This window comes from Hyperolius riggenbachi, chromosome 4, assembly GCF_040937935.1.
Source record: "Hyperolius riggenbachi isolate aHypRig1 chromosome 4, aHypRig1.pri, whole genome shotgun sequence".
Lineage (NCBI taxonomy): Eukaryota > Metazoa > Chordata > Amphibia > Anura > Hyperoliidae > Hyperolius > Hyperolius riggenbachi.
The window spans coordinates 459,695,321-459,718,315 of record NC_090649.1 but is presented as its reverse complement, the minus strand read 5'-3'; the positions used below and the strand labels follow the sequence as shown (position 1 = coordinate 459,718,315).

At 45.6% G+C, this 22,995-nt stretch overlaps 1 protein-coding gene across 8 annotated transcripts in view; it reads right to left on the bottom strand.

The window, feature by feature from the left end:
• The window catches only part of CDC42BPA (CDC42 binding protein kinase alpha), a 275,310-nt gene that overhangs the window by 70,037 nt on the left and 182,278 nt on the right, over positions 1-22,995 (bottom strand). For all 8 annotated transcript variants that reach the window (XM_068232799.1, XM_068232801.1, XM_068232798.1 and 5 more), the window contains 4 exons: positions 21,871-21,981; positions 18,199-18,443; positions 9,599-9,704; positions 6,120-6,244 (listed from right to left, as the gene is read on the bottom strand). In XM_068232799.1, coding sequence (XP_068088900.1) covers positions 6,120-6,244; positions 9,599-9,704; positions 18,199-18,443; positions 21,871-21,981 — 587 coding nt within the window. The remainder of the gene's footprint in view (positions 1-6,119; positions 6,245-9,598; positions 9,705-18,198; positions 18,444-21,870; positions 21,982-22,995) is intronic.

Here is a 22,995-nt window from a genome sequence, read left to right as displayed (position 1 = left end):
TACAGAGGTAGAGGATCATCAGGACAGCCAGGCAATTAACGCTGTTTAAAAGGAAATTAATATGTCATCCTCCATATCCCTCAATTCATGTACGCTTTAAGTGCCATTTATCATCAGTCTTTGAATTTTAATCTAAAGAAAGCAAACTATGCTTTTCTAGAGCTCCCCAAGAACTTTACTACATTGCAAATGTTCTGTTCAAAACTTGAAAAAATAATCTTCCTGCTCATGTAATTGTCTTTATTCTTGTCCCCAAAGATGGCATAACAAAAACAATTTTCCTTAAAACCATCCTCTGGCCATTTTATGGAGCACCCCTGGGGATTAATTTTGTTGGCTGGGCATCTACTCCACTTTACAGTTTCATTATATATTTCCAGACAGAACCCTCCAATCCTATTGTGTTTAGAGCGGTCATTCAAGCCTTTGGAGGAGATGGGATTAGGACTTTTGGAGGTGATCAGGCAACTGACTAGGGCAGTGATCTGCAAACTTGGCACTCCAGCTGTTAAGGAACTACAAGTCCCACAATGCATTGCAGCAATCTGACAGCCACAGTCATGATTCATAAAGGCAAATGCATTGTGGGACTTGTAGTTCCTTAACAGCTGGAGAGCCAAGTTTGCAGATCACCGGACTAGGGAGACGCTTGTGTGAGGGCTGGAACCCTCTAGAGCGATTTTTTGAGCGTTTAGGGAGGTTTTCAAAACGCTAGCGATTTCCCTAAATGCTCATCTGTTAATGGATGGGCCAAATTCTACTGGAGCGATTGCGATTACCAAAATTGCAAACGCAGGACATGCAACATTTTTAGCGTTTAGCGTTAGGGTTTCTGCACCGTTAGGTGTATAAACGCTGGCCTACTCGCTAGTCAAAACCTACACAGAGCGATTTGCTAGCATTTTTAAATTACTGCAAACTGTAAAAAAATGAAAATGAAAATTAATTGAAAGGACCAATTAGTATTAAAATTGCTAATCGCAAATTGCTACACAATCGCTGGCAAAAAGCTTACAGTTTTTAAACTCACTCCCGAACTCATGAAATCGCTTACAAAACGCTCATTAAAAAGACTAGCGATTGTGATCAGCAATAGCGCTTTGTAGTGGGTTCCAGGCCTCAATAAGTTTTGCAGCTGATGACTCCTAAACAACCAAATAACTGAAAACAAATGCAGGAGTTACACATTTTAAGTATAGTATTAACATGGCGGTAGTGCGAGCCTGGTAAATTATCTGGTAAATCTTGACGTACGGTTGGCAAAAGCTTTAGAAATACTGAAGCAAAAAAAAATAAAAAAAAAATTATGATATAATGAATTGGCTGTGTAGTACAGATAATTACTAAAACATTAGTAGCAAAGAAAATATTCTCATTTTTATTTTCAGTTATATCGGTTTTTTTTGCATCATTCTCTAATCATTGCATTTTACATGCTACTCAGCATTCTAAATGATTTTACAGAGCAGGCTAGTGAACTTTTGAACTGTTCTCTGCAGAAAAAAAAATTACAGAAAAATAATAATACAGTGACTGACACTTGAGATAATAAGCTTCAGAAGACAGAGCTCTCTGCGACTTTGAAAGTCGTGGATCTCAATGGATCTTTTGCATAGATAACAACTGGAGTTTCTTAACTCTTCCTTTACTGGAAGCAATATGTCTCTGCTCCTAATGTTTTATTTCTTAGCTGTACTACACATACAAATAATTATATTATTTTTTTTGCTTCAGTGTCTCTTTAAAGGACACCTGAAGTGAGGGAGATATGGAGGCTGTCATATTTATTTCCTTTTAAACAATACCAGTTGACTGGCAGCCCTGCTGAACTATTTGGCTGCAGAAGTGTCTGAATAACACCAGAAACAAGCATGTAGCATGTCAGAAACACCTGATTCTGCATGCTTGTTCGGGGTCTTATTAGGCCTTGTATTAGGCCCCATTCACACTTGCAAAACGCCAGCAATTTTTGCCGGTGTTTTGCAGGAGTGATTTTTTTTCACGCGGAAAAATCATTGAACACTGCAGTGATTTTGCTGCGATCGCGTTTAGCGCTTCTATAGCACTGAAACACGATCGCCGGGAAATCGCCTGAAAATGGTGCAGGCATCGCGTTTGCGTTTCTGCCCGTTTTTGGGCGATTTGCGGCGATTAGCGCAAATCGCACAAGTAAGAAAGGGCCCATATGGTTTCATTACGCAAGCGGTTTTAAAAAGCGCTAGCGTTTGAGATTGTATGGTGTGTGTGTGTTAGATTGTCAATTTATTAATATACACACCCTAGCAATTTTCTCAGAGATTCCAAGAATTTGTTATGATAATTGGTGAAAAATTGAACATGTGTGTGGTACATTGGTCATATTTTTGAAATGTTACAATCAGTCAGAAACATTGATTGCAATTCTTGAATTGAACAGATATTTAAAAAAAATTGTATGGTGTGTGGCCACCTTAAAGAGGAACTGTCGCAAAACTCTTAAAATTTAAAACGCATACAAATTCGAAGTACATTTCTCCCAAAGTAAAATGAGCCATGAATTACTTCTCTCCTATGTTGCTGGCATTTATAGTACATAGTAGAAATCTGACATTACCGACAGGTTTTGGGCTAGTCCATCTCTCCATAGGGGATTCTCAGCATGGCCTTTATTCTTTATAAAGACACTCCCTGAAAAAGATTTATACAAAGATGCTAGCCAGCCACCCTGCTCACTGTACACTATTTTGGCAGTTGGACGGAGCAACTGCCATTCACTAAGTGCTTTTAAAAAAAAACGAGAAGTTCCCTATGAGAAGATGGGCTAGCCCAAAATCGGTAATGACAGATTTCTACTTCTTATTGTAAGTGACAGGAAGTAGGAGAAAGGTAATTTATGGCTCATTGTACTCTGGGAGAAATGTACTTCTTATTTGTATGTGTTTTAAATTTTAAGATTTTCGCGACAGTTCCTCTTTAACACTGATTCCCAATGATAGTTTGAAAACTTGCATTTTACTTATGGGGATAGTTGGATTGCATTCTTTTATCATGTACATCCAGCAGGGGGAGCTCTCAGGCAAAGGAATACCATTCTGCAGGTGGCAGCTTCCGACCTGCTAGGACAGTGATCTGCAAACTTGGCTCTCCAGCTATTAACGAACTACAAGTCCCATAATGCGTTGCAGGAGTGTGACAGCCACAGTCATGATTCACAAAGCCAAATGCATTGTGGGACTTGTAGTTCCTTAACAGCTGGAGAGCCAAGTTTGCAGATCACTGTGCTAGGACATCGGATAAACTAATGTTATATTCTGGGAAGTACAGCCCATACATTGCTCGATTTTTTTTGGCATCAATATTCGGCGGATTCGATCATAATGATCACATCTGGCTGAAATTGAAGCTGCAACATGGCCACCTGATCAATCATTTCGATCGACTTCTGGCCAAAAAGAATTGTTCGGGCATGCTGGGAAATCTTGATCGCTCGATCATGTGCGCGGCAGTAACGGCCTTTCATTTCCCAGGCCCGTAGTGATTGTTGCCGGCTCACCTGTCTTTTTGGACCGTCACTGCGAGCATTTGTACCATGTGACACTGGTGCTTGTAGTGACATTACATGTTGTGCTGGTGTCACATGGTTCAGACCCTTATGGTGACAAATCAAGAAGACGCTGGAAGAGTCACGCTGGCGTTTGGGGTCGGAGGTGATTTGAGGAAGGGTGAAACATACACTTGGAGGAGGGGGTCGAAGAGTGACAGGCAGCGGTGGCGCAAGGGTTGATTTCCCATAGGTTGCATGTTGAAATCAGTTGGAAATCTGCAATGTATGGGCAGGCAACAGATCGCTCTCTGATCAGATTCGATCAGAGAGGGATTTATCAGAAAGCGGCAGATTGAGACATGCAAGACCACCTTAATGCTGGGAATACACGGCTTGATTTTGAACCATTAAGATGGCTCGAAAAACAATTTCCCCACATGTCCGATCTCCCGCCCGATCGTTTCTCCGGTCGATTTTGGACTGAAGTGAATGGAAAAAGAAAAACGAGCGGAAGAGAATTGAGGGCTGGAACCCACAAGAGCGTTTTTTTGAGCATTTTGGCAGCGCTGCGATACGCTAGCGTTTTGCCAAAACGCTCAGCTGATGTTAATGGATGGGGCAACTTCCACAGGAGCGTTTGCGTTTCTCAGAAACGCAAACGCAGGACCTGCAGCATTTTGGGAGCGTTAGCGCTTCAATGTAAAGTATTGAAACGCTAGCAGAAACGCTCAGCAAAACCTAAACTGAGCGGTTTTGCTAGCGTTTTGCGGTTCAGCACACTGTAACAAAATTAAAAATAATTCACAGGACCAATCAGGATAAAAACGCGAAACGCAAAACGCTACACAACCGCTGAGGAAAAAAATACACTGTTGCAAAACGCGACCGAAAACTCGCATGAATCCGCTTGCAAACCGCTCATGCAAAACGCTAGCGGTTGCGTTTTGCGTTTGCGGATTTCAGTGGGTTCCAGGCCTGACTGCGGAATCGAGCGTCAAAACGATCGAGCGGCAAAATCGAGCCGTGTATGCCCAGCATAAAAAGTCCAGAATTGTGATCCCTTCTATCACATTTCAAGTGAACTTCTTTAAAAGAACTCATTGCTTAAATAAGTTTTGTCAATTAACAACCTGAACTCTTTGCAAACTCATTAACATGGTCGAACTGCAATACAAAATATTTCAAGTAAAAAAAACAGAAAAAACCCTTAGGCCTCTTGCACACTGCAAGCAATTCAGATTCCGCTTTTTAATCTGTTTTTACTTCCGATTCAGATTCAGATTTGCAGTTTGCTCCTTGCACACTGCAAATCTGAATCTGAATCGGAGGTAAAAACTGATTAAAAAGCGGAATCTGAATCGGAATCGCTTTCAGTGTGCAAGAAGCCTAACTACGTTTTTACGCAGACCTGAACTAGACCTCCTCTCTGCTCTAAAAAGGTACACAACAGCATAATAACCTTTACAGAAAAACACTTATTTCTTACAGCCGATACAAATCCTAAAATAAATCTGCATAGTTTCTACTTCCTGATTCATGGAAGCAGACCTATTGTTTACAGCCTGTGCTTTCCTATGGGCTTATCTGCCATAGGTAGTCAGGTGACACAGTGGAGGATCAAATTACAACTTATGATTAGTCACAGATGAGGGGGAATTACACAGGCTAAACTCTCTAAATACACACAGGGTGCATTTCTCTATATTTTCCTTCTGTCCTGTGCAAGAGTTCAGGTCCACTTTAAACATACAGTATGATATTGAAAAAAAAAATCAATAAGTGGGACAAGTCCAATACACAGTAGTTTCAGCTGGTGCCTTTATATACAGCCTCTGATAGATCAGTGAGTAGCAGAGACGGTCATGGGAAATAAATACTAATGGCATGCACCTTGGAATTTAGAAAATTCACTTCCTGTTGATTTTGATTGGCCTAATTCCCATCTGCATGCAATTTACATTAATTTCCCACATTAACCAAAATGATTAGCATCCAATGGACTGGCTTAGTGAACCCAAATACTCTACAGCTAAGAGTCCTGTTTTAGAGATGTGACATGACGCAGCCCAGCTCAAAGAGACCCTGTAATGAATGGCTGTAATTCCTCAGCAGTGTCAGCACAGGTCGGACAGGCTAAATTTGGCAACATTCAATTAAGCTCTGGCGTTTGTCAGGGTTACTGCTTGATTTCGGCACTGGGATCAACAACGTAATAACAAAAGTCTCGGCTATTAATATGCTGGGAAAGCCTGCTTAAAAGGTACCTGAACTGACAAGTAACATGAGATAAACATGTACATTAACGAAGGGGTGTTCCTTTTTTTTCTCACTGTAGCGTAAAGCTCACTGATAACTAATTAAAAGCCATAAAACTCCTGCATGACAGAGTAACACTTCTGAGTGCGGGGGAGGGGGGAATCGGACAGGATTTCAGAATAGAATGGACGCATTATCTAGTAATAATACTGGATTAGAAATCAGCCTGGCCAGGATAGCAATGCTGCCCATTTGTGTGATGCACTTTATAGAGAGTAATCCCAGGCACGGCACACAGAAGTAAATGGATTATACATGTACGCCGCTGAATGATACCAACCATTGGATGATCTCCGTGATCTGCGCTTCCCAGTGTGCCACCGATTCCTTCTTATCTGCCAGATCCCTCATCTCCTCCTCCAGCTGCCGGCTGTTTACGCTCTGCCTCTCCAGCACGCCGTTCAGCTGGGAAAAGAAACGCAAATAGGATCAGAACGGGTGCAAATTACAGGACGCCGTGCTACAACACAAAGTGAGGCTAAAGCCAATTATCCGGTGTTCAACTTCATACACACACTTGATCGACGTTAGTAAAATAAAATAAAAAAGCAATCCCCAACAGTTCGCGACGAGCAAACGACATCTGAGCAAATTCAAATTCAGCAACGCCATGATGACAGTCCACCGGAGTGAAAAAAGGCGGACCCAGAAGTGTGAAATTTGCTACATGTGAGTACTTTGAATAGATCGATAGTTTGCTACGGTTCGCCAGGAAAGTCTATCATCTATTATCTTCTAAACAAATTTGCCAGGATGGATCGACAGCAGATGTGTCAAACTCAATCACGTTAGGGGCGAAAATATATAACTTAGTCTAAATCACTGGCAAAATTATTTAAAGGAAAACAGAGATGAACGTTTTGGCATCAAATAAACATATCCCCTGATAGATTTTACAAAATAAATACTATACCTGGTATTTTCACCGCTCTGGTGTGCTGTTTTTTTTTGTTTTGTTTTTTTACTAAAACTCCATGCTAAACACAGTTCATCAGAAAAGCATGTTATTTAGTGGGCTGTGTGCCAAATGAAATCACCATTTCTAAAAACCTCTTATGACTAACAACTATAGATTAAAAAAAATGTTTTTCAATATACCCTTACATTAGCAGCTCCTCCCATCTCATAACAGCTCTCTGTGATGCTGCAAGTATACAGAAAGGGGAAAGCAGAGCCACAAGGGGGCAAGCTTGCTCTTGAAAAGACATCAGAGAAGACAGACTCGGCTATAATGATTCCTGAGCAAAGCCAGACTGAATGCTCAGTCGGGGATTTTATCAGGGCTGCTAAGAAGCAGGCTGAGCAGTGAAGAATGAAACAGAGCAGGGTAGGCGTTTTCTCGAATGTTCCCTCTGATATATATGGTAAAATACATGAGGGTGCTTCGTCTCTGGTTCACTTTAAGATTCACACCACAGTGATTAACAGCGGCGTTCGCGCAGGCGCAGTAGAGAGTGACCTGGCAAGGTCGGCCTTTGCACCGTCGGGGACCGGGAGCCAGCGGCTGAGAGCGGAGCTGCGGCGAGGGACATAGCAGCTGGAGGAAGCCCCGGGTAAGTAAATGTCTTTTTTTGGCTGCCTGGACATTCCCTTTAATGCATGCCACGTGATTAGAAGCTGGAGGTGTAGAAGCACAGAGCGTGCAGCTGCTGAGAAGAACAGAAGAGACGTGATGCAGTGCTGGAGCATGTAAATATTGCACTGTTCTGCTGTGCTACTCTGCTATGTGGGGAGATGGTGCCGGGCAGGCCCGGATTTACATCGCAGAAGCCTATAGGCACAGATGTCCTGGCACCTTAGACTTCGCCTTATAAGACCCTACAAACCCTGGCAAAACCGCACCACAATTGTGCTGGCTGTCCCAGCTGTCACTTCTTCCTTACTTCCCTTGCCCGCCATAGGTATCTACAGGTGCCACTTAATATAGAGAATAGCTCTGGCTACCTAACACTAAGTAGCTTGAGGTGCCCCCAAGTATTAAGTAGCTAGAAATGTCCCTGACTGAAGGGAGATCTTATCAGTGAAATGCTGAGAGCTGGGGGAGTAACCGATCATTTATGCTCTGCTCAAGACTCTGCATAGGGAAGGAGGGATTGAGACACTACAGGAGGGGAGTGAGCCGCCTTTCCATCATTAGGCGCCTATAGGCACATGCCTACAGTGCCTTATGGTAAATCTGGCCCTGGTGTCAGGGGTAAAGGTGTGTAGGTGTATGTGTATTACCACCCACTTGGGTAGGGGCGTTGTATTTGAGGAGGGGTCCTGTGTGTTGTTGCTGCACCCAGGCTTAACCTTTTGAGGACTAGCGGCGTAGATCCTATGCCGCACTTGTGGCCGCATAACTATGATGCGGCGTAGGATCTACGCCAGCCGCTGTTTCCGCTCCCGAGAGAGGAGATTAAGCTGGCATCTCCCCCTAGTGATCAGCAGCCATCACGTATGGCTCCTGATCACGTGATCACTACGATCACCGGCGGATCAACGTTATCACTTCGACAGCTGCGGCGGTAGGGGGGAAAGAAGAGGGTCCACTCACCTCACTGCCATTTCCGCGACGATCGGCGCTCCCCACCGCTTGTCGGCCTCTCTGCTCCCTCTGATGTCAGCGCCAGGGCCTGGCTTGATGATGTCATCAAGCCGCGACCCGGAACTGAGGTGCAGTAGGAGCGGAGATGCCGGCCGGAGTAGAGGGGTCCACTGCGGCTTATCGCTGGAGCCTGGAAGGTGAGTGATAGCTGCCAGCGACGGGGGACACCGGGCTACAAAGGGGACACAGTGCCCAGAAAGCACCACTGGGGATCCGGCTGCCTGACCCCCCCAAACGCCCCCCTCCCCCAGCAAAAACACCTCATCCTTAAAGAGGAGCTGTTAGGTATAAGGTCTCAGAGAAAATAAACACATATATCAGTAGCTAAACATTGGCTGTACTTACATTACATATACATTACATATGCATTTCACTGGATTTCACAGAATCTTTATATAGTATTTGCAGAGAATGATGCTCCTGACAGCTCATGGCAGGTTCCATGTTTGTCTGTCTCCTATGAAGCCAAATGTGTCCTCATGTCCTGCCTGCTTCCTGATGATTCACTCACACAAAAGATTGGTAATGTAAAACACTACTGTGCAGTGAATATTAATTAGCCATGTGGCTAGGAACAATAGCGGACTCCTGCAGTGTACTCTGCGGGGAGTTTTTTCAGTGCTGTGGGCTGCTGCTTTTGTAACAAGAGCCCTGTAACTTATCACTAGCAGCCGAGGGGAGGGCCCCAGAATGCTTTGCTGTATGGTATGCGGCTCTCGGCTTCTTAAGCTTGGGTCTAACATCCTTGCTGATAAGCACACATCAAAACTAAGAGAGATTTTTAACTTCAGTATTGCCTTTTTGGCTTCCTTCTAAACTGTTTAACACAGGAGAATAGAGGTTTAAATTAGCTTTTGCAGCCTGACAGTTACTCTTTAAGGGGGGTTAGGTGGCCGGTCCCCAAATGGTTAAACTGACAATGTTTTAAACTGAAACACTCATCTTCTGGATGGGAAGTCAGTGTGCTGTCTTTCTTTACTGCTTACAAAGGTACACATTGAAGCTCTCGAGGGCCACATAACATACAGCCCGTGGCCCTTGTGTTTGACACATGTAGACTCTACTTGGACAATAATTGCTGTCTTTTATCGATGTTGGGCCATTCTTTTCAAGCGATTCTTGTCTGACCTTTAATTCGGGCCAATAGGAAATAAAGTGGGGTTGGGAGATACCTTGTCTAGTTCACTAGAGAGCTTCTTGTTCTCCTCGGAGAGTAGCGACCGCTCCCGTTCAAACTTCTGCTTAACTTCCACTTCAAACTCTTCTCGTTCACCTTGGCTGAAAAATATCAATGACAAAATGTATGTTCTCAGGAGTTCCTGTATCCTCATAAAATCCCATGGGTGACAAAAAAGTCAACACCCTGTTACCTCCCGGGTGTTCACTACACGTCTCACATAAAGCAAATTATAACAAAATGACTGGTTCACTCCAAGCGGAACTGAACTCAGAACTTCCTCTCTGCTCTAAAAGATAAGCAACAGCATAATAACCTTTAAAGAAAAACATTTCTTTGTTACAGCGGATACAAATCCTGCAACAAATCTGCAGTGTGGATACTTCCTGCTTTCATGGAAGCAGACATATTGTTAACATCCTGTGATTACCAATGAGCTTCTCTACGGTGGCAGTCGGGTGACACAGGGGAAAGATCAAATTACACTGGCGATTAGACACAGATGAGGGGGAATTAGACAGGCTAAACTCTCTAAATACATACAGGGTGCATTTCTCTCTGGTTTTCCCTCTGTCCTGTGCAAGAGTTCAGGTCCACCTAAAGTTCTGTGGAGCCTATAACACAGGAAGGAAGATGGGAATAAGAAGCCATTCTGTACTCCAAACTCTATACAGTCACTATGGCAACAAAAGGAGACGGGATTCCAATTTTACGTGGCCTGATATTGGCCCAATCAAATGATTCAGTAAATAGGGCTTTGTAAACAACTAAACATTCAATGTGGTGGGTGGAGTGAGTGTGTGAGGAGGAGGGGAGAGGAGAATTTCAGAGAACAGCTGAGAGTTCTGGAAACTCCCATTTCCACTTAAAGCGGGATTGTCACCATAAAAATCAAATTTCAACAGCAACTGGTCTGAGTGTATTAAGTGATAAAGATGCTAATCCTGCATTCAAAACTTTTTCTGCTGTTATGGTTTGGAGTTATCACATACTTTAGGAACACTGGCCCTAGTGCCAAACAGTGCCAAAAAGTTAAATTCTGGGAGTTCTTTTGAATGCTGGGAGTTCTTTTTATCTATACTATATTCCTCCTCTTCCATTTATTTCCCTGCCTAGCTGATCACTTATGTTTACAAGCAAGGCTGGGGTGACTCAGTGATTGGATGTGTAAATAAAAAAAATAAAAAAGACTCTGGGAGGAGGGCATCTAATGAATACACAATGAGCAAGAGAAAGGACGGGGGAAAACAAAAGTCAGGAAGGATAGGATGTCAGCATTAGCTTGGCAAAATGGCCACTGCCTGCAATAGGATTTTCTGCTTTTCCTTTATAAAATTCACAGGAATCATTACGTGGATAGCACAATACATCTGTTATGTAATTAGAAGTAGTATTTATCTACTTATATATGTGTGTTTTATTGCTAGGTTAGCATGGGTGTCGCTTGTTCTTTAAAAGACAACTATCGTAAAACAAACAAACAAACAAAAAAAAAACACAACACCAAAAAAAAAATGTGTATTGAATACATACATATAAATGTACATTGCTACCAGCGTAGAACTTTTTGTTCTATGTTGCTGTCACTTAAAGTAGGTAGCGAAAATCTGACAGATGTCATGTTTTGGACTAGTCCATCTCCTTATGGGGAATTCTCAGGATTTCCTTATTTACAAAGCACTTCCTGAACTGCAATTGCTCAGGCGTGCATGAAAAAGAGGCACCAGGAAATATGGGCTAGTAGAAGATCGGTCAATTTACCAATATTCTACATTGGGAAAGTGGCAATAATAGTAAAATATTGGTAAATAACGCTGACACTTTACTGCAACTACTGTCAATGTGTCTCACCCCAAGTGCGGTGGCACTGGGGTGAGACACTGGGAGGCACAAGGAGGAGATTGAGCTCCCACACAAGGAATACACCTGTCATGTGATCACCCAGAAACAGTGACAGTTACAGCTTACCTGAAGAGGGGAAACAAAGCGCTCTGGCATCCAGCTGGGAGAGGCTACATCCTGTGGACTAACGCAAGTATAATGATTTATGACTAACACTGGAGGAAAGATGTCTGGGCAGCATTGTCTCTATGTGGCTTGCAAAGTCTACTAACCTGCTGTTTTGTGCTTAAGCCGGCTAATACAAGATTGCTGCAGCTGTGTGCTGTATATCCTGAAAGGACTTATGCCCATAAGGGGGAGGCAGCTGCTGTGTGCTTGGTGGTGCGCTGTTGGATGACAGTTAGGTGGTCTGGGCTTGAGTGCATGGAGCACAGAAGTCCACGGACAGACTCCATGTACGCAAGCCTAGCATCTATTGAGGGGTAATGTGGGCAGGCTCTGGTGGTTTTAAGGTAAGAACTTTCTGCGCAGAAAAAAGGTTTTTTAATTAACATTTGTGCATTGGTTCCTTAAAGGAGCCTTTTTGTGACCTGATAAAAGTGTGTGCAATAAAGTTGTTATTGTTTGAACCAAGACAAAATGGAGCATGAGGCCACTTAATATGTTCTTTGCTAATGTATATTTCCTACTGGCCGCACCAGACCACTGGTTCATGAAGTGTATATAAGGTACTTGCACTACAGGGCCACAACTCCTTGGCAAAACCCCCAATTTTACTGTCAATCTGACCCCTAGTCTCAGAGGGCGTGTAAAACAGTTAATTATAAATAGCGGGCGGCACTGGCCACCTGAAAAATGTGGCTACAAATAGCAGGCGCCTGACTCTCTCCTGCTAACAGGCGCCAAAATTTTCTGTGGCCGCCGCTCACCACAATAGTGTATGGTAGCCGGTATCTTTGCACAGATCCTTTCCAGGGAGTGCTTTTGTACAGAATTAAGGTAATACTAATAACCCCCCCCACCCCCCAAGAGGAGATGGACTAGCCCAAAATCTATCAGATCTGCCAGCTTCTTACTACCAACTGTAAGTGGCAGCAACATAGGAAAAGGGACATTTACAAATTCTTTTCAAAAAATTTGCATATTGTGATAAAGTTCATTATTTTCTGTAATGTACTGATAAACATTAGACTTTCATATATTTTAGATTCATTACACACAACTGAAGTAGTTCAAGCCTTTTATTGTTTTAAAATTGATGATTTTGGCATACAGCTCATGAAAACCCAAATTTCCCATCTCAAAAAATTAGCCTATTTCATCCGACCAATAAAAGAAAAGTGTGTTTTAAAAACAAAAAAGTCAACCTTCAAATAATTATGTTCAGTTATGCACTCAATACTTGGTCGGGAATCCTTTTGCAGAAATGACTGCTTCAATGCGGCGTGGCATGGAGGCAATCAGCCTGTGGCACTGCTCAGGTGTTATGGAGGACCAGGATGCTTCGATAGCGGCCTTAAGCTCAGAGTGTTGGGTCTTGCGTCTCTCAACTTTGTCTTCACAATATCCCACAGATTCTCTATGGGGTTCAGGTCAGGAGAGTTGGCAGGCCAATTGAGCACAGTATTACCATGGTCAGTAAACCATTTACCAGTGGTTTTTGCACTGTGAGCAGGTGCCAGGTCGTGCTGAAAAATGAAATCATCTCCATAAAGCTTTTCAGAAGATGGAAGCATGAACCCACTTTTGAACCAGAAACAGCGGCAGAAGCGCCTGACCTGGGCTACAGAGAAGCAGCACTGGACTGTAGCTCAGTGGTCTAAAGTACTTTTTTTGGGATGAAAGCAACTTTTGCATGTCATTCGGAAATCAAGGTGCCAGAGTCTGGAGGAAGACTGGGGAGAGGGAAATGCCAAAATGCCTGAAGTCCAGTGTCAAGTACCCACAGTCAGTGATGGTCTGGGGTGCCATGTCAGCTGCTGGTGTTGGTCCACTGTGTTTTATCAAGGGCAGGGTCAATGCAGCTAGCTATCAGGAGATTTTGGAGCACTTCATGCTTCCATCTGCTGAAAAGCTTTGTGGAGATGAAGATTTCATTTTTCAGCACGACCTGGCACCTGCTCACAGTGCCAAAACCACTGGTAAATGGTTTACTGACCATGGTATTACTGTGCTCAATTGGCCTGCCAACTCTCCTGACCTGAACCCCATAGATAATCTGTGGGATATTGTGAAGAGAAAGTTGAGAGACGCAAGACCCAACACTCTGGATGAGCTTAAGGCCGCTATCAAAGCATCCTGGGCCTCCATAACACCTGAGCAGTGCCACAGGCTGATTGCTTCTGGCATGGAGGCAGTAATTTCTGCAAAAGGATTCCCGACCAAGTATTGAGTGCATAACTGAACATAATTATTTGAAGGTTGACTTTTTTGTTTTTAAAACACTTTTCTTTTATTGGTCGGATAAAATATGCTAATTTTTTTGACATAGGAAATTTGGATTTTCATGAGCTGTATGCCAAAATCATCAATATTAATACAATAAAAGGCTTGAACTACTTCAGTTGTGTGTATTTGAATCTAAAATATATGAAAGTCTAATGTTTATCAGTACATTACAGAAAATAATGAACTTTATCACAATATGCTAATTTTTTGAAAAGATCCTGTATATTGCAGCGCTCCCCAACTATGTCCTCAAGGCCCACCAACAGTATGTGTTTTGCAGGAAGCCACAAGCATCCACAGGTGGGGTAATTAGTGTCTCAGCAGAGCTGATTAAAGAGCACCTCTCATGAGCATGCCTTTAAGACAGACGACTTCCAACAAAGTCGTGCTATGACCCCTCTGGAGGAGCCTCTTGCAATGGCCATGCGTGTCACTTCCTCTTCCTGCTTCATTCAGTGATGCACTTCTCTAACAGAGAAGACAGGGGTGGCCCAGAAGCTATAACAGAGCCAAGATGGCAGCCACGATTTTTAAATTGAAATCAAATGAAAACTATTTGGTGTAGAACGGCGATTCATGCATCAAACGAAAGAGAAGAACACAAGCTACAGAAAGGTATGCATCTTTAAGTAGTTTGCAGTACTGGGCGGAGTCTTAAAGGCATGCCCATGAGAGGTGCTCGGAGTCCCTTTAACTACCTCTGTGGATTGCCACAAAACATGCACTGTTGGTGGGCCTTGAGGGCAGGGTTGGGGAACACTGATTTATAGTACATTATAGTCAGGGAGAAATGCATATTTTTTATACATGCAATTTAAAAGTTACAATTTTAACGATAGCGTTCCTTTAATGTACCCCTGAACTGAGAGGGGGGCTGATTGATATAGGCGCTGTTGTTTGAATGGCGCTGTGACATATGTCACAACACCACTCTCTGTCCAGTGACCCTAGGGGTCCCTGTTCTAGGAAGTTGGAATCTTCATCTTACTAGAATGTCCAATATCGGTGGGGAGGTAGTGGCAGTTGTCCTTCCTGATCACACCCCCCTGCACCCCCATATTTTTTAGACCTGCAAAAAAAAATAAAAAAAAAATAAAAAAAAAATGCACAACTCACCTACTCCTGGATCCCTTCACTGTCTTTTCTTCCTTGTCACATCTCCCGTTCCGCCACTGTGTCCTCTCGTATCATCCGACCTCGCCACTGCTGTGGCGCTGACCCGGAAGTACTTCAGGGGCAGCGCCATAGTGGTGAAATTCCCAGCAGATACAGGGGACACAGCGGCGGAACAAGAGAGTTGACAAGGAAGGAGAAACAGAGAAGGGATCCAGGAGTAGGTGAGTTTTGCAGTGGTGCTTTTTTTTGCAGGTCTAAAAACATAAATACAGGAGTACTTTAAGCTGAGTTTTGCAAACATCATGGAATAGCAAGTCGGAGTCACAGAAAAAGTTTAGAACTCTTGTTTTTTTTTCAAACATGATCTTTTTATTCCATAAACTGCTAGGTTACTGACTACACTACATCTACAAGCACAGAAGCCGGGTGCTCTGACATAGAATATATCCAGCCTCCTTTCCTGGCTCGCTTCCATTATAAACGCCCTTCGGGTGAATATTTTCAGCTACTGAAGGCGTAACGTGCGCAATGCTGGCATCGGACGAGCAATCCGCCCCGCAGATCTGCATCACGGCTCCGGCCTCGGTTTTCACCGCATTACGTGGTCCTCGCTGTTTACACATAAATCCTACTAGTAAAAATAATGGGAATATTTGCGGATTTGCACGCAGACAGCTTACAACTTTATACTTTGCCTTATTAGGGTGTATCGGGAGAAGCAAAGGGAACCTGCCAATTCTGGATCAGCAGTCTGTACAAAGACAAACAGTGCGGAGACCGCTTACTGAAGATGCGAGCAGAAAGTAGGGCCCAAATAATGTTTATTTCTGTAATGTGACTGACTCATGCTAAACACTGACGTACTGACACTGCAGGCCTGGGACTAGGCATCACTGACACCTAGGGGGTCCTGACACTTGGGGGGCGGGGGGAAATTCTGAACAAGGACACACTGATACTTGGGGATCCTAAACACAGGCAGACCTTACACACCCCCAGTGGCTGATCTCACACATCCCCAGCGGCTGACCTCACACACCCCCAGCGGCTGACCTCACACACCCCCAGCGGCTGACCTCACACACCCCCAGCGGCTGACCTCACACGGCTGACCTCACACACCCACAGCATGCTGACCTCACACACCCACAGCATGCTGACCTCACACGGCTGACCTCGCCCACCCACAGCGGCTGACCTCACACACCCCCAGCGGCTGACCTCGCACACCCCCAGCAACTGACCTCACACACCCCCAGCAACTGACCTCACACACCCCCAGCAACTGACCTCACACACCCCCAGCAACTGACCTCACACACCCCCAGCAACTGACCTCACACACCCCCAGCAACTGACCTCACACACCCCCAGCAACTGACCTCACACACCCCCAGCAACTGACCTCACACACCCCCAGCATGCTGACCTCACACACCCCCAGCATGCTGACCTCACACGGCTGACCTCGCACACCTCCAGCGGCTGACCTCATACCCCCAGCGGCTGACCTCACACACCCCCAGCAGCTGACCTCACACACCCCCAGCAACTGACCTCACACACCCCCAGCAACTGACCTCACACACCCCCAGCAACTGACCTCACACACCCCCAGCAACTGACCTCACACACCCCCCCGCATGCTGACCTCACACGGCTGACCTCGCACACCTCCAGCGGCTGACCTCACACCCCCAGCGGCTGACCTCACACACCCCCAGCAGCTGACCTCACACACCCCCAGCAACTGACCTCACACACCCCCAGCAACTGACCTCACACACCCCCCCAGCAACTGACCTCACACACCCCCAGCAACTGACCTCACACACCCCCCCAGCAACTGACCTCACACACCCCCAGCAACTGACCTCACACACCCCCAGCATGCTGACCTCACACGGCTGACCTCGCACACCTCCAGCGGCTGACCTCACACCCCCAGCGGCTGACCTCACACACCCCCAGCAGCTGACCTCACACACCCCCAGCAACTGACCTCACACACCCCCAGCAACTGACCTCACACACCCCCAGCAACTGACCTCACACACCCCCAGCAACTGACCTCACACACCCCCGCATGCTGACCTCACACGGCTGACCTCGCACACCTCCAGCGGCTGACCTCACACCCCCAGCGGCTGACCTCACACACCCCCAGCAGCTGACCTCACACACCCCCAGTAACTGACCTCACACACCCCCAGCGGCAGACCTCACACACCCACAGCATGCTGACCTCACACGGCTGACCTCGCACACCCCCAGCGGCTAAACTCACATGGCTGACCTCGCACACCCCCAGCGGCTGAACTCACACCCACAGCGGCTGACCTCACACGGCTGACCTCACACACCCACAGCATGCTGACCTCACACGGCTGACCTCACACACCCACAGCGGCTGACCTCACACACCCACAGCGGCTGACCTCACATGGCTGACCTTGCACACCCCCAGCGGCTGACCTCACACACCCACAGCGGCTGACCTCACACACCCACAGCATGCTGACCTCACACAGCTGACCTCACACACCCACAGCGGCTGACCTCACACGGCTGACCTCACACACCCACAGCGGCTGACCTCACACACCCACAGCAGGACAACAGCTGGGGATCCGTTGGTCAGCGCAATATCGCACGTCATCACTGCCATGCACCCGACTGATCATGTATGACCAAGATTTTTGCCGCCCGATTGACTATTCATCGATAATTCCACCAAATTTCGTTCTAAAACTGGTTGAATCTTCGAGCGGGCATGCTTGTTGCAGCACCGATTTTCTTCCAATTCGATAAAATGTTCAAATTGGATGGTCAATGTATGGCAACCTCGACACTCTGAGCTTCACCGAACACACCATCCATTCGCTCCTCCCCCTCATTACACAGAATGGGCAGCAGTGGGGAGAGCAGCAGGCTGGACCAATGCAGGGCTGGAGCACAGTGATGTAAGCCATGAACTGCAGGTAACAGCGAAATCTATGTAATCAATACGCAGACTGGGAGTCATCACATCTCTGGGGAGCAACATTAGCAATGGACTATTATTGTATAATTAATCCTGGTATGGTGATGTGTTCTTATCCTGTAATTTGTGATCCCCGCCCCTCTCTGTATATATAACAGTGATCTATTATACATGCTTGATAGAGGATGCCTCCAGTGGCCCCGTACCTCTCCCTGCGGATTTTCTCCAGCTTGTCTTTCAGGATCAGGATCTCCTTCTTCAGGGTCAGCTGTTGGCTTTCGGCATCGCGCAGCTCCTTCTTCAGGCTCTTGATCTCAGCAGCGTGCAGAGCCTCCCGCTTGGACAGCTCTTCCTCATAGAAGACTGTCTTCTTCTCCAGGTCTGTCTTCAGCTTGTTGATTTCTTGTTGCTGTTCTGAGCTGCTGAACCCGGAAGAGCGACCCGTCTGCTTCTGGTGAGAGACACAAAACAGATGGCTGTAAATTCTGGTGGGAAAATCCATCTACACAGGTCAGGCAGTATACTGCACATGCTGGAAGCTGCAGAGATCAACACGCTGCAGCTAGTTTACTATCAGTCCAGGCAGAGAGTAACAGCTAATACTGTACATACTGGTGGTAGCAGAGATCAGCACACACTGCAGTTAGTTTACTATCAGTACAGGCACAGAGTAACAGCTTATACTGTATATACAGGAGGTAGCAGAGATCAGCACACACTGCAGCTAGCTTACTGTCAGTCCAGGCACAGAGTAACAGCTTATACTGTACATATTGGAGGTAGCAGAGGTCAGCACACACTGCAGCTAGTTTACTGTCAGTACTGGAGGTGACAAGCCAGTTGACATAGCAATATTATACAATGGATATCAATACCACCAGTAAATTCTATCACAGATAAAGGTAGGTCTATGTGGGCAGGTGGTGTGCAATCCACAGCATTCAGTTTGATAAAGTATGGAAGCCTTTACTGTAGAACCTCTTAAAATGTAACTGCTGTCCCTTATTTCCTGTCTCCAGGACTACCTGATTCATAGTGTAAGCCTGAATGTCCATGATGACCCCAGTAAAAGGATGCAAGGAATTATGATTAACAGGAACCTGAAGTGAGAGGGAGGCTACCATATTTATTGCCTTAAACAATGCAGATTGCCTGGCTGCCTTGCTGATCCTCTGCCTCTAATACTTTTAGCCACAGACCCTGAACAAGCATGCAGATCAGATATTTTTGACTGAAGTCTGACTGGATTAGCTGCATGCTTGTTTCAGGTGTGATTGAGACACTTCTGACACCAAAAAGATCAACAGGGCTGACAGTCAACTGGTATTGTTTAACAGGAAATAAATATGGCAGCCTCCATATTCTTCTAGTTACATGTTCCCTTTAATGGGACAAAGCATAAAAAAAATCTTAACGTGGTTCTAACCACTTTCCGAATTATGCAAAATAAGCATGTATTGGTGGAGTCAGGCCACAGCAATGACAGAGACCCTATTTCACTGATCAGAGATCTTCAGATAAATACGGCTGCTTTATCTAACAGCTGTAATCAGGATTACTACTACATTCAGGATTACACTGATTTGATACCAACAAAGCCTGGAAGGCTCAACATGACTTGTAACTAGGGATGGCCAATGGACTGCTAAAGCAGGCCATACACTGTCTCGATTCCCGGCCGTTTCGACAGCAGATTCGATCCTGGGATCGAATCTGCTGCCAATCGTTCGCTTACGCAGCCGCCGATCCGATTTCCTCCCGAAATCGGATCGGTCCGTCGATCGCGCCGTGCGGGAAATTACCCTCGATCGCCCGCGGGTAAAGTGCGCGTCGCTAGCGGCGGCCGATCCGATCAAGTATACATTACCTGAGGCTGGCTCCCGGGCGTCTTCTCCGTGCTGCACGGCTCTGTTCCGGCTCCATCCCGGCGCTTCCTGTGTCACTGCAGTGACCAGGAAGTTCAAATAGAGGGCGCTCTATTTGAACTTCCTGGTCACGGAGTAACACAGGAAGCGCCGTAATGGAGCCGGAACAGAGCCGTGCAATGCGGAGAAGAGGACCCGGAGCCAGCATCAGGTAATGTATACGGGGGGGGACAGGCGGCAGGAGCAGCTCAGCAGATGGTGAATCGGTTTCAGGCTGAAATCGATTCACAATCTGTTTGCAGTAAAGGCAGCCATACGATCCCTCTCTGATCAGATTCGATCAGATAGGGATCGGTCAGCTGGTCGATCTAATGGCACATCGACCAGTGTATGGCCACCTTAATAATTCTGAGACAATGCACGTTATGCTAATTTTACAGACATTAAAGCGGATCTAAACACAGGACTTCCTCTCTGCTCTAAAAGATAAGCAACAGCATTATTATGTAGCATAATAACCTTTGAAGAAAAACATTTCCTTGTTACAGTTTATAGAGCTCCTGAGAGATGCTGCATTGCAGTTACTTCCTGGTTTGCTGGGAGCACAGAAAAGGTTAAACTCCTGTGCTTACATACAGCCTGTCTGAACTGCACACACCAAGGCACAGTTCAGACAGAGATGACAGCTCAAATTACAGTGGCTCATTACTAGCAGATAAGCGAGAATTATGCTAGGGACACACAATCCAATTTTTCGATCGATTTTCCTATCAATTTCCATGGAAGTAAGCGGAAATCTATCGGAAAAATCGAAATGAAGGTCGGACATGTTAGAAAAAAATCGATCTGGCAGGTAAATCTAACAGAAAATTGCATGGTGTGTACCTAACATGATGCTGGGAATACACAATGAGGTTTTTCAGTCGACTTACTGTCCGATCTTATTTTCGATCGATTTTCTGAGCGATTTTCTTATCAATTTCCATTTACTTCTATGAGAAATCGATCAGAAAAACGATCGAAAATAAGATCTGACGTATTGGAAATTATCTATCAAGCAGTCTATCTGCTGAAAAAACTTATGGTGTATTCCAAGCATTAGACAGGCTCTTATCTCTAAATACAAACAGGGTGGGTTTCTCTGTGTTTTCCATCTCTCCAGTGGAAGAATTTAGGTATTTTTAAAGTGAACCTCCAGACTAAAAATCTGCTCAGCAGCACTGAAAAGGCCTGGTGTTTCTTTAACAGTTTCACAGCATTAGTACTTTGTTTTTCTTACCCAAGCCTCATTTTTAGCTGCACAGAAGAAAACTGCCATGGCATTTTTTCTCTGATGCTATGCAAAGCATGATGGGATATCTAATAATGTTGTTCTCGTTCTGCTGTTTTGGTGCAATTTTTTGGGGATAATTTTGAATTTGAGATTTTAAACCTAGCGTGCAGCTGGGAGGGGTAATCAGGACACAGGACAGTTGGAAATGTTTCTCCTGCTCCCTGTCACCTCCTTTCAACAAAAAAGATGGCTGCCCCCATGAAAAAGATGGCTGCCCTCATGAAATCACAAACATGTGCCTGTTATTTTAAAACAGGGTGGGTAAGAGATTATATTACCTATCTATTTGAATTAACATAACTAATGTAACTTAATGACAGTATGTTTATTTAGCCTGAAGTTCCCCATTAAGGGCAGTTTAAGGGCCGGATCAGACAGACAGCTCCCTGCAAGCTCGATAAATTGCAGCCAAATGCTTTTCTGCTACTGCACAGAAAAGCCTTGGACAAGGTTTGTTGTGACATCTAGAGCAGTAGATGGATAGGATGTAACCGCACACGCCGTCAACTCCAGAAGCAGCACGCAGAGTCGCCCAAATTGTCATTATGCCCTTTTTAGATGCATGCCTACAACAGTCCCCTATACCCCTAACAAGGATACCATTGCAATTACTTGAGTTAAAATTAAAAAACAGTCAAAGATAAAGCAAATTTAAAATGGCAATAAAGTCACAAACTTACCTTCAGGCCCTCCAGCTCCCCCTCCAGCTGTTTGGCGTACTGCTCGCTCCGCTCTCGCAGTTTCCGGTCCTTCGAAGCCTCGGCCCCGGCAGCTTCACTCTGGGCTTCAATCTGGGGGAAAGAAGTGAAATAGAGTGGGGGTCATCCAAGAAGAGCTGAACACACGTTTATGACGCACGTTTACTTTTTAGGGTGTCAATTAACCAATGAAAATATTCTTTCCTTTTATGTCCCACCCCTTCTTCACTGCAACAGACAAGCCTGTCCGCCCATGAAGATTCATTCCACATCACTCCACCCTCAGCAATAAAATTTGCATAGTTCTCCGACTCCCCCTTATGATTTATCTCATCCCTCACATTGATGCAGAGTTGGGAGAGTCACTAGGTCACATGGGTGAGGACATCATCCTGGCAAATGTGGCGCGCAAAACGGAGGCCAAGAAGCTGCCTGGAGAGGCCATGAGAGGTAGGAGGAGCCTCCAGGAGCGGTGCATATTGGAGCAGCCAGAAGAGGTGAAGAGATGTGGGAGAGCAGCCAGGAGAGGTGAGAAGAGGAGCAGCCAGGAGGGGTGAAGAAAGTAGAGGAGCAGCCCAGGGAGGTGAGAAGCAGCAAGGAGAGGTGAAGAGAGGGGAGAAGCAGCCAGGAGAGTTGAAGAGGGGGAGGAGCTGCCAGGAGAGGGGAGGGGCAGCCAAGAGAGGTGAAAAGGGGGAGGAGTAGCCAGGAGAGGTAAAGAGGGGGAATAGTAGCCAGGAGAGGTGAAGAGGGGGAGGAGTAGCCAGGAGAGGTGAAGAGGGGGAGGAGTAGCCAGGAGAGGTGAAGAGGAGGAGGAGTAGCCAGGAGAGGTGAAGAGGGGGAGGAATAGCCAGGAGAGGTGAAGAGGGGGAGGAGTAGCCAGGAGAGGTAAAGAGGAGGAATAGTAGCCAGGAGAGGTGAAGAGGGGGAGGAGTAGCCAGGAGAGGTGAAGAGGGGGAGGAGTAGCCAGGAGAGGTGAAGAGAAGGGAGAAGCAGCCTGGAGAGGTGAGAAGCCAAAAGAGGTAATAAAAAAAAAAAATATCAGTAACACAAGTATTCCAGTCATCAAGGCAGGAGGTTCTAACTTTTCTGAGAAAGACAAGTTTCTGA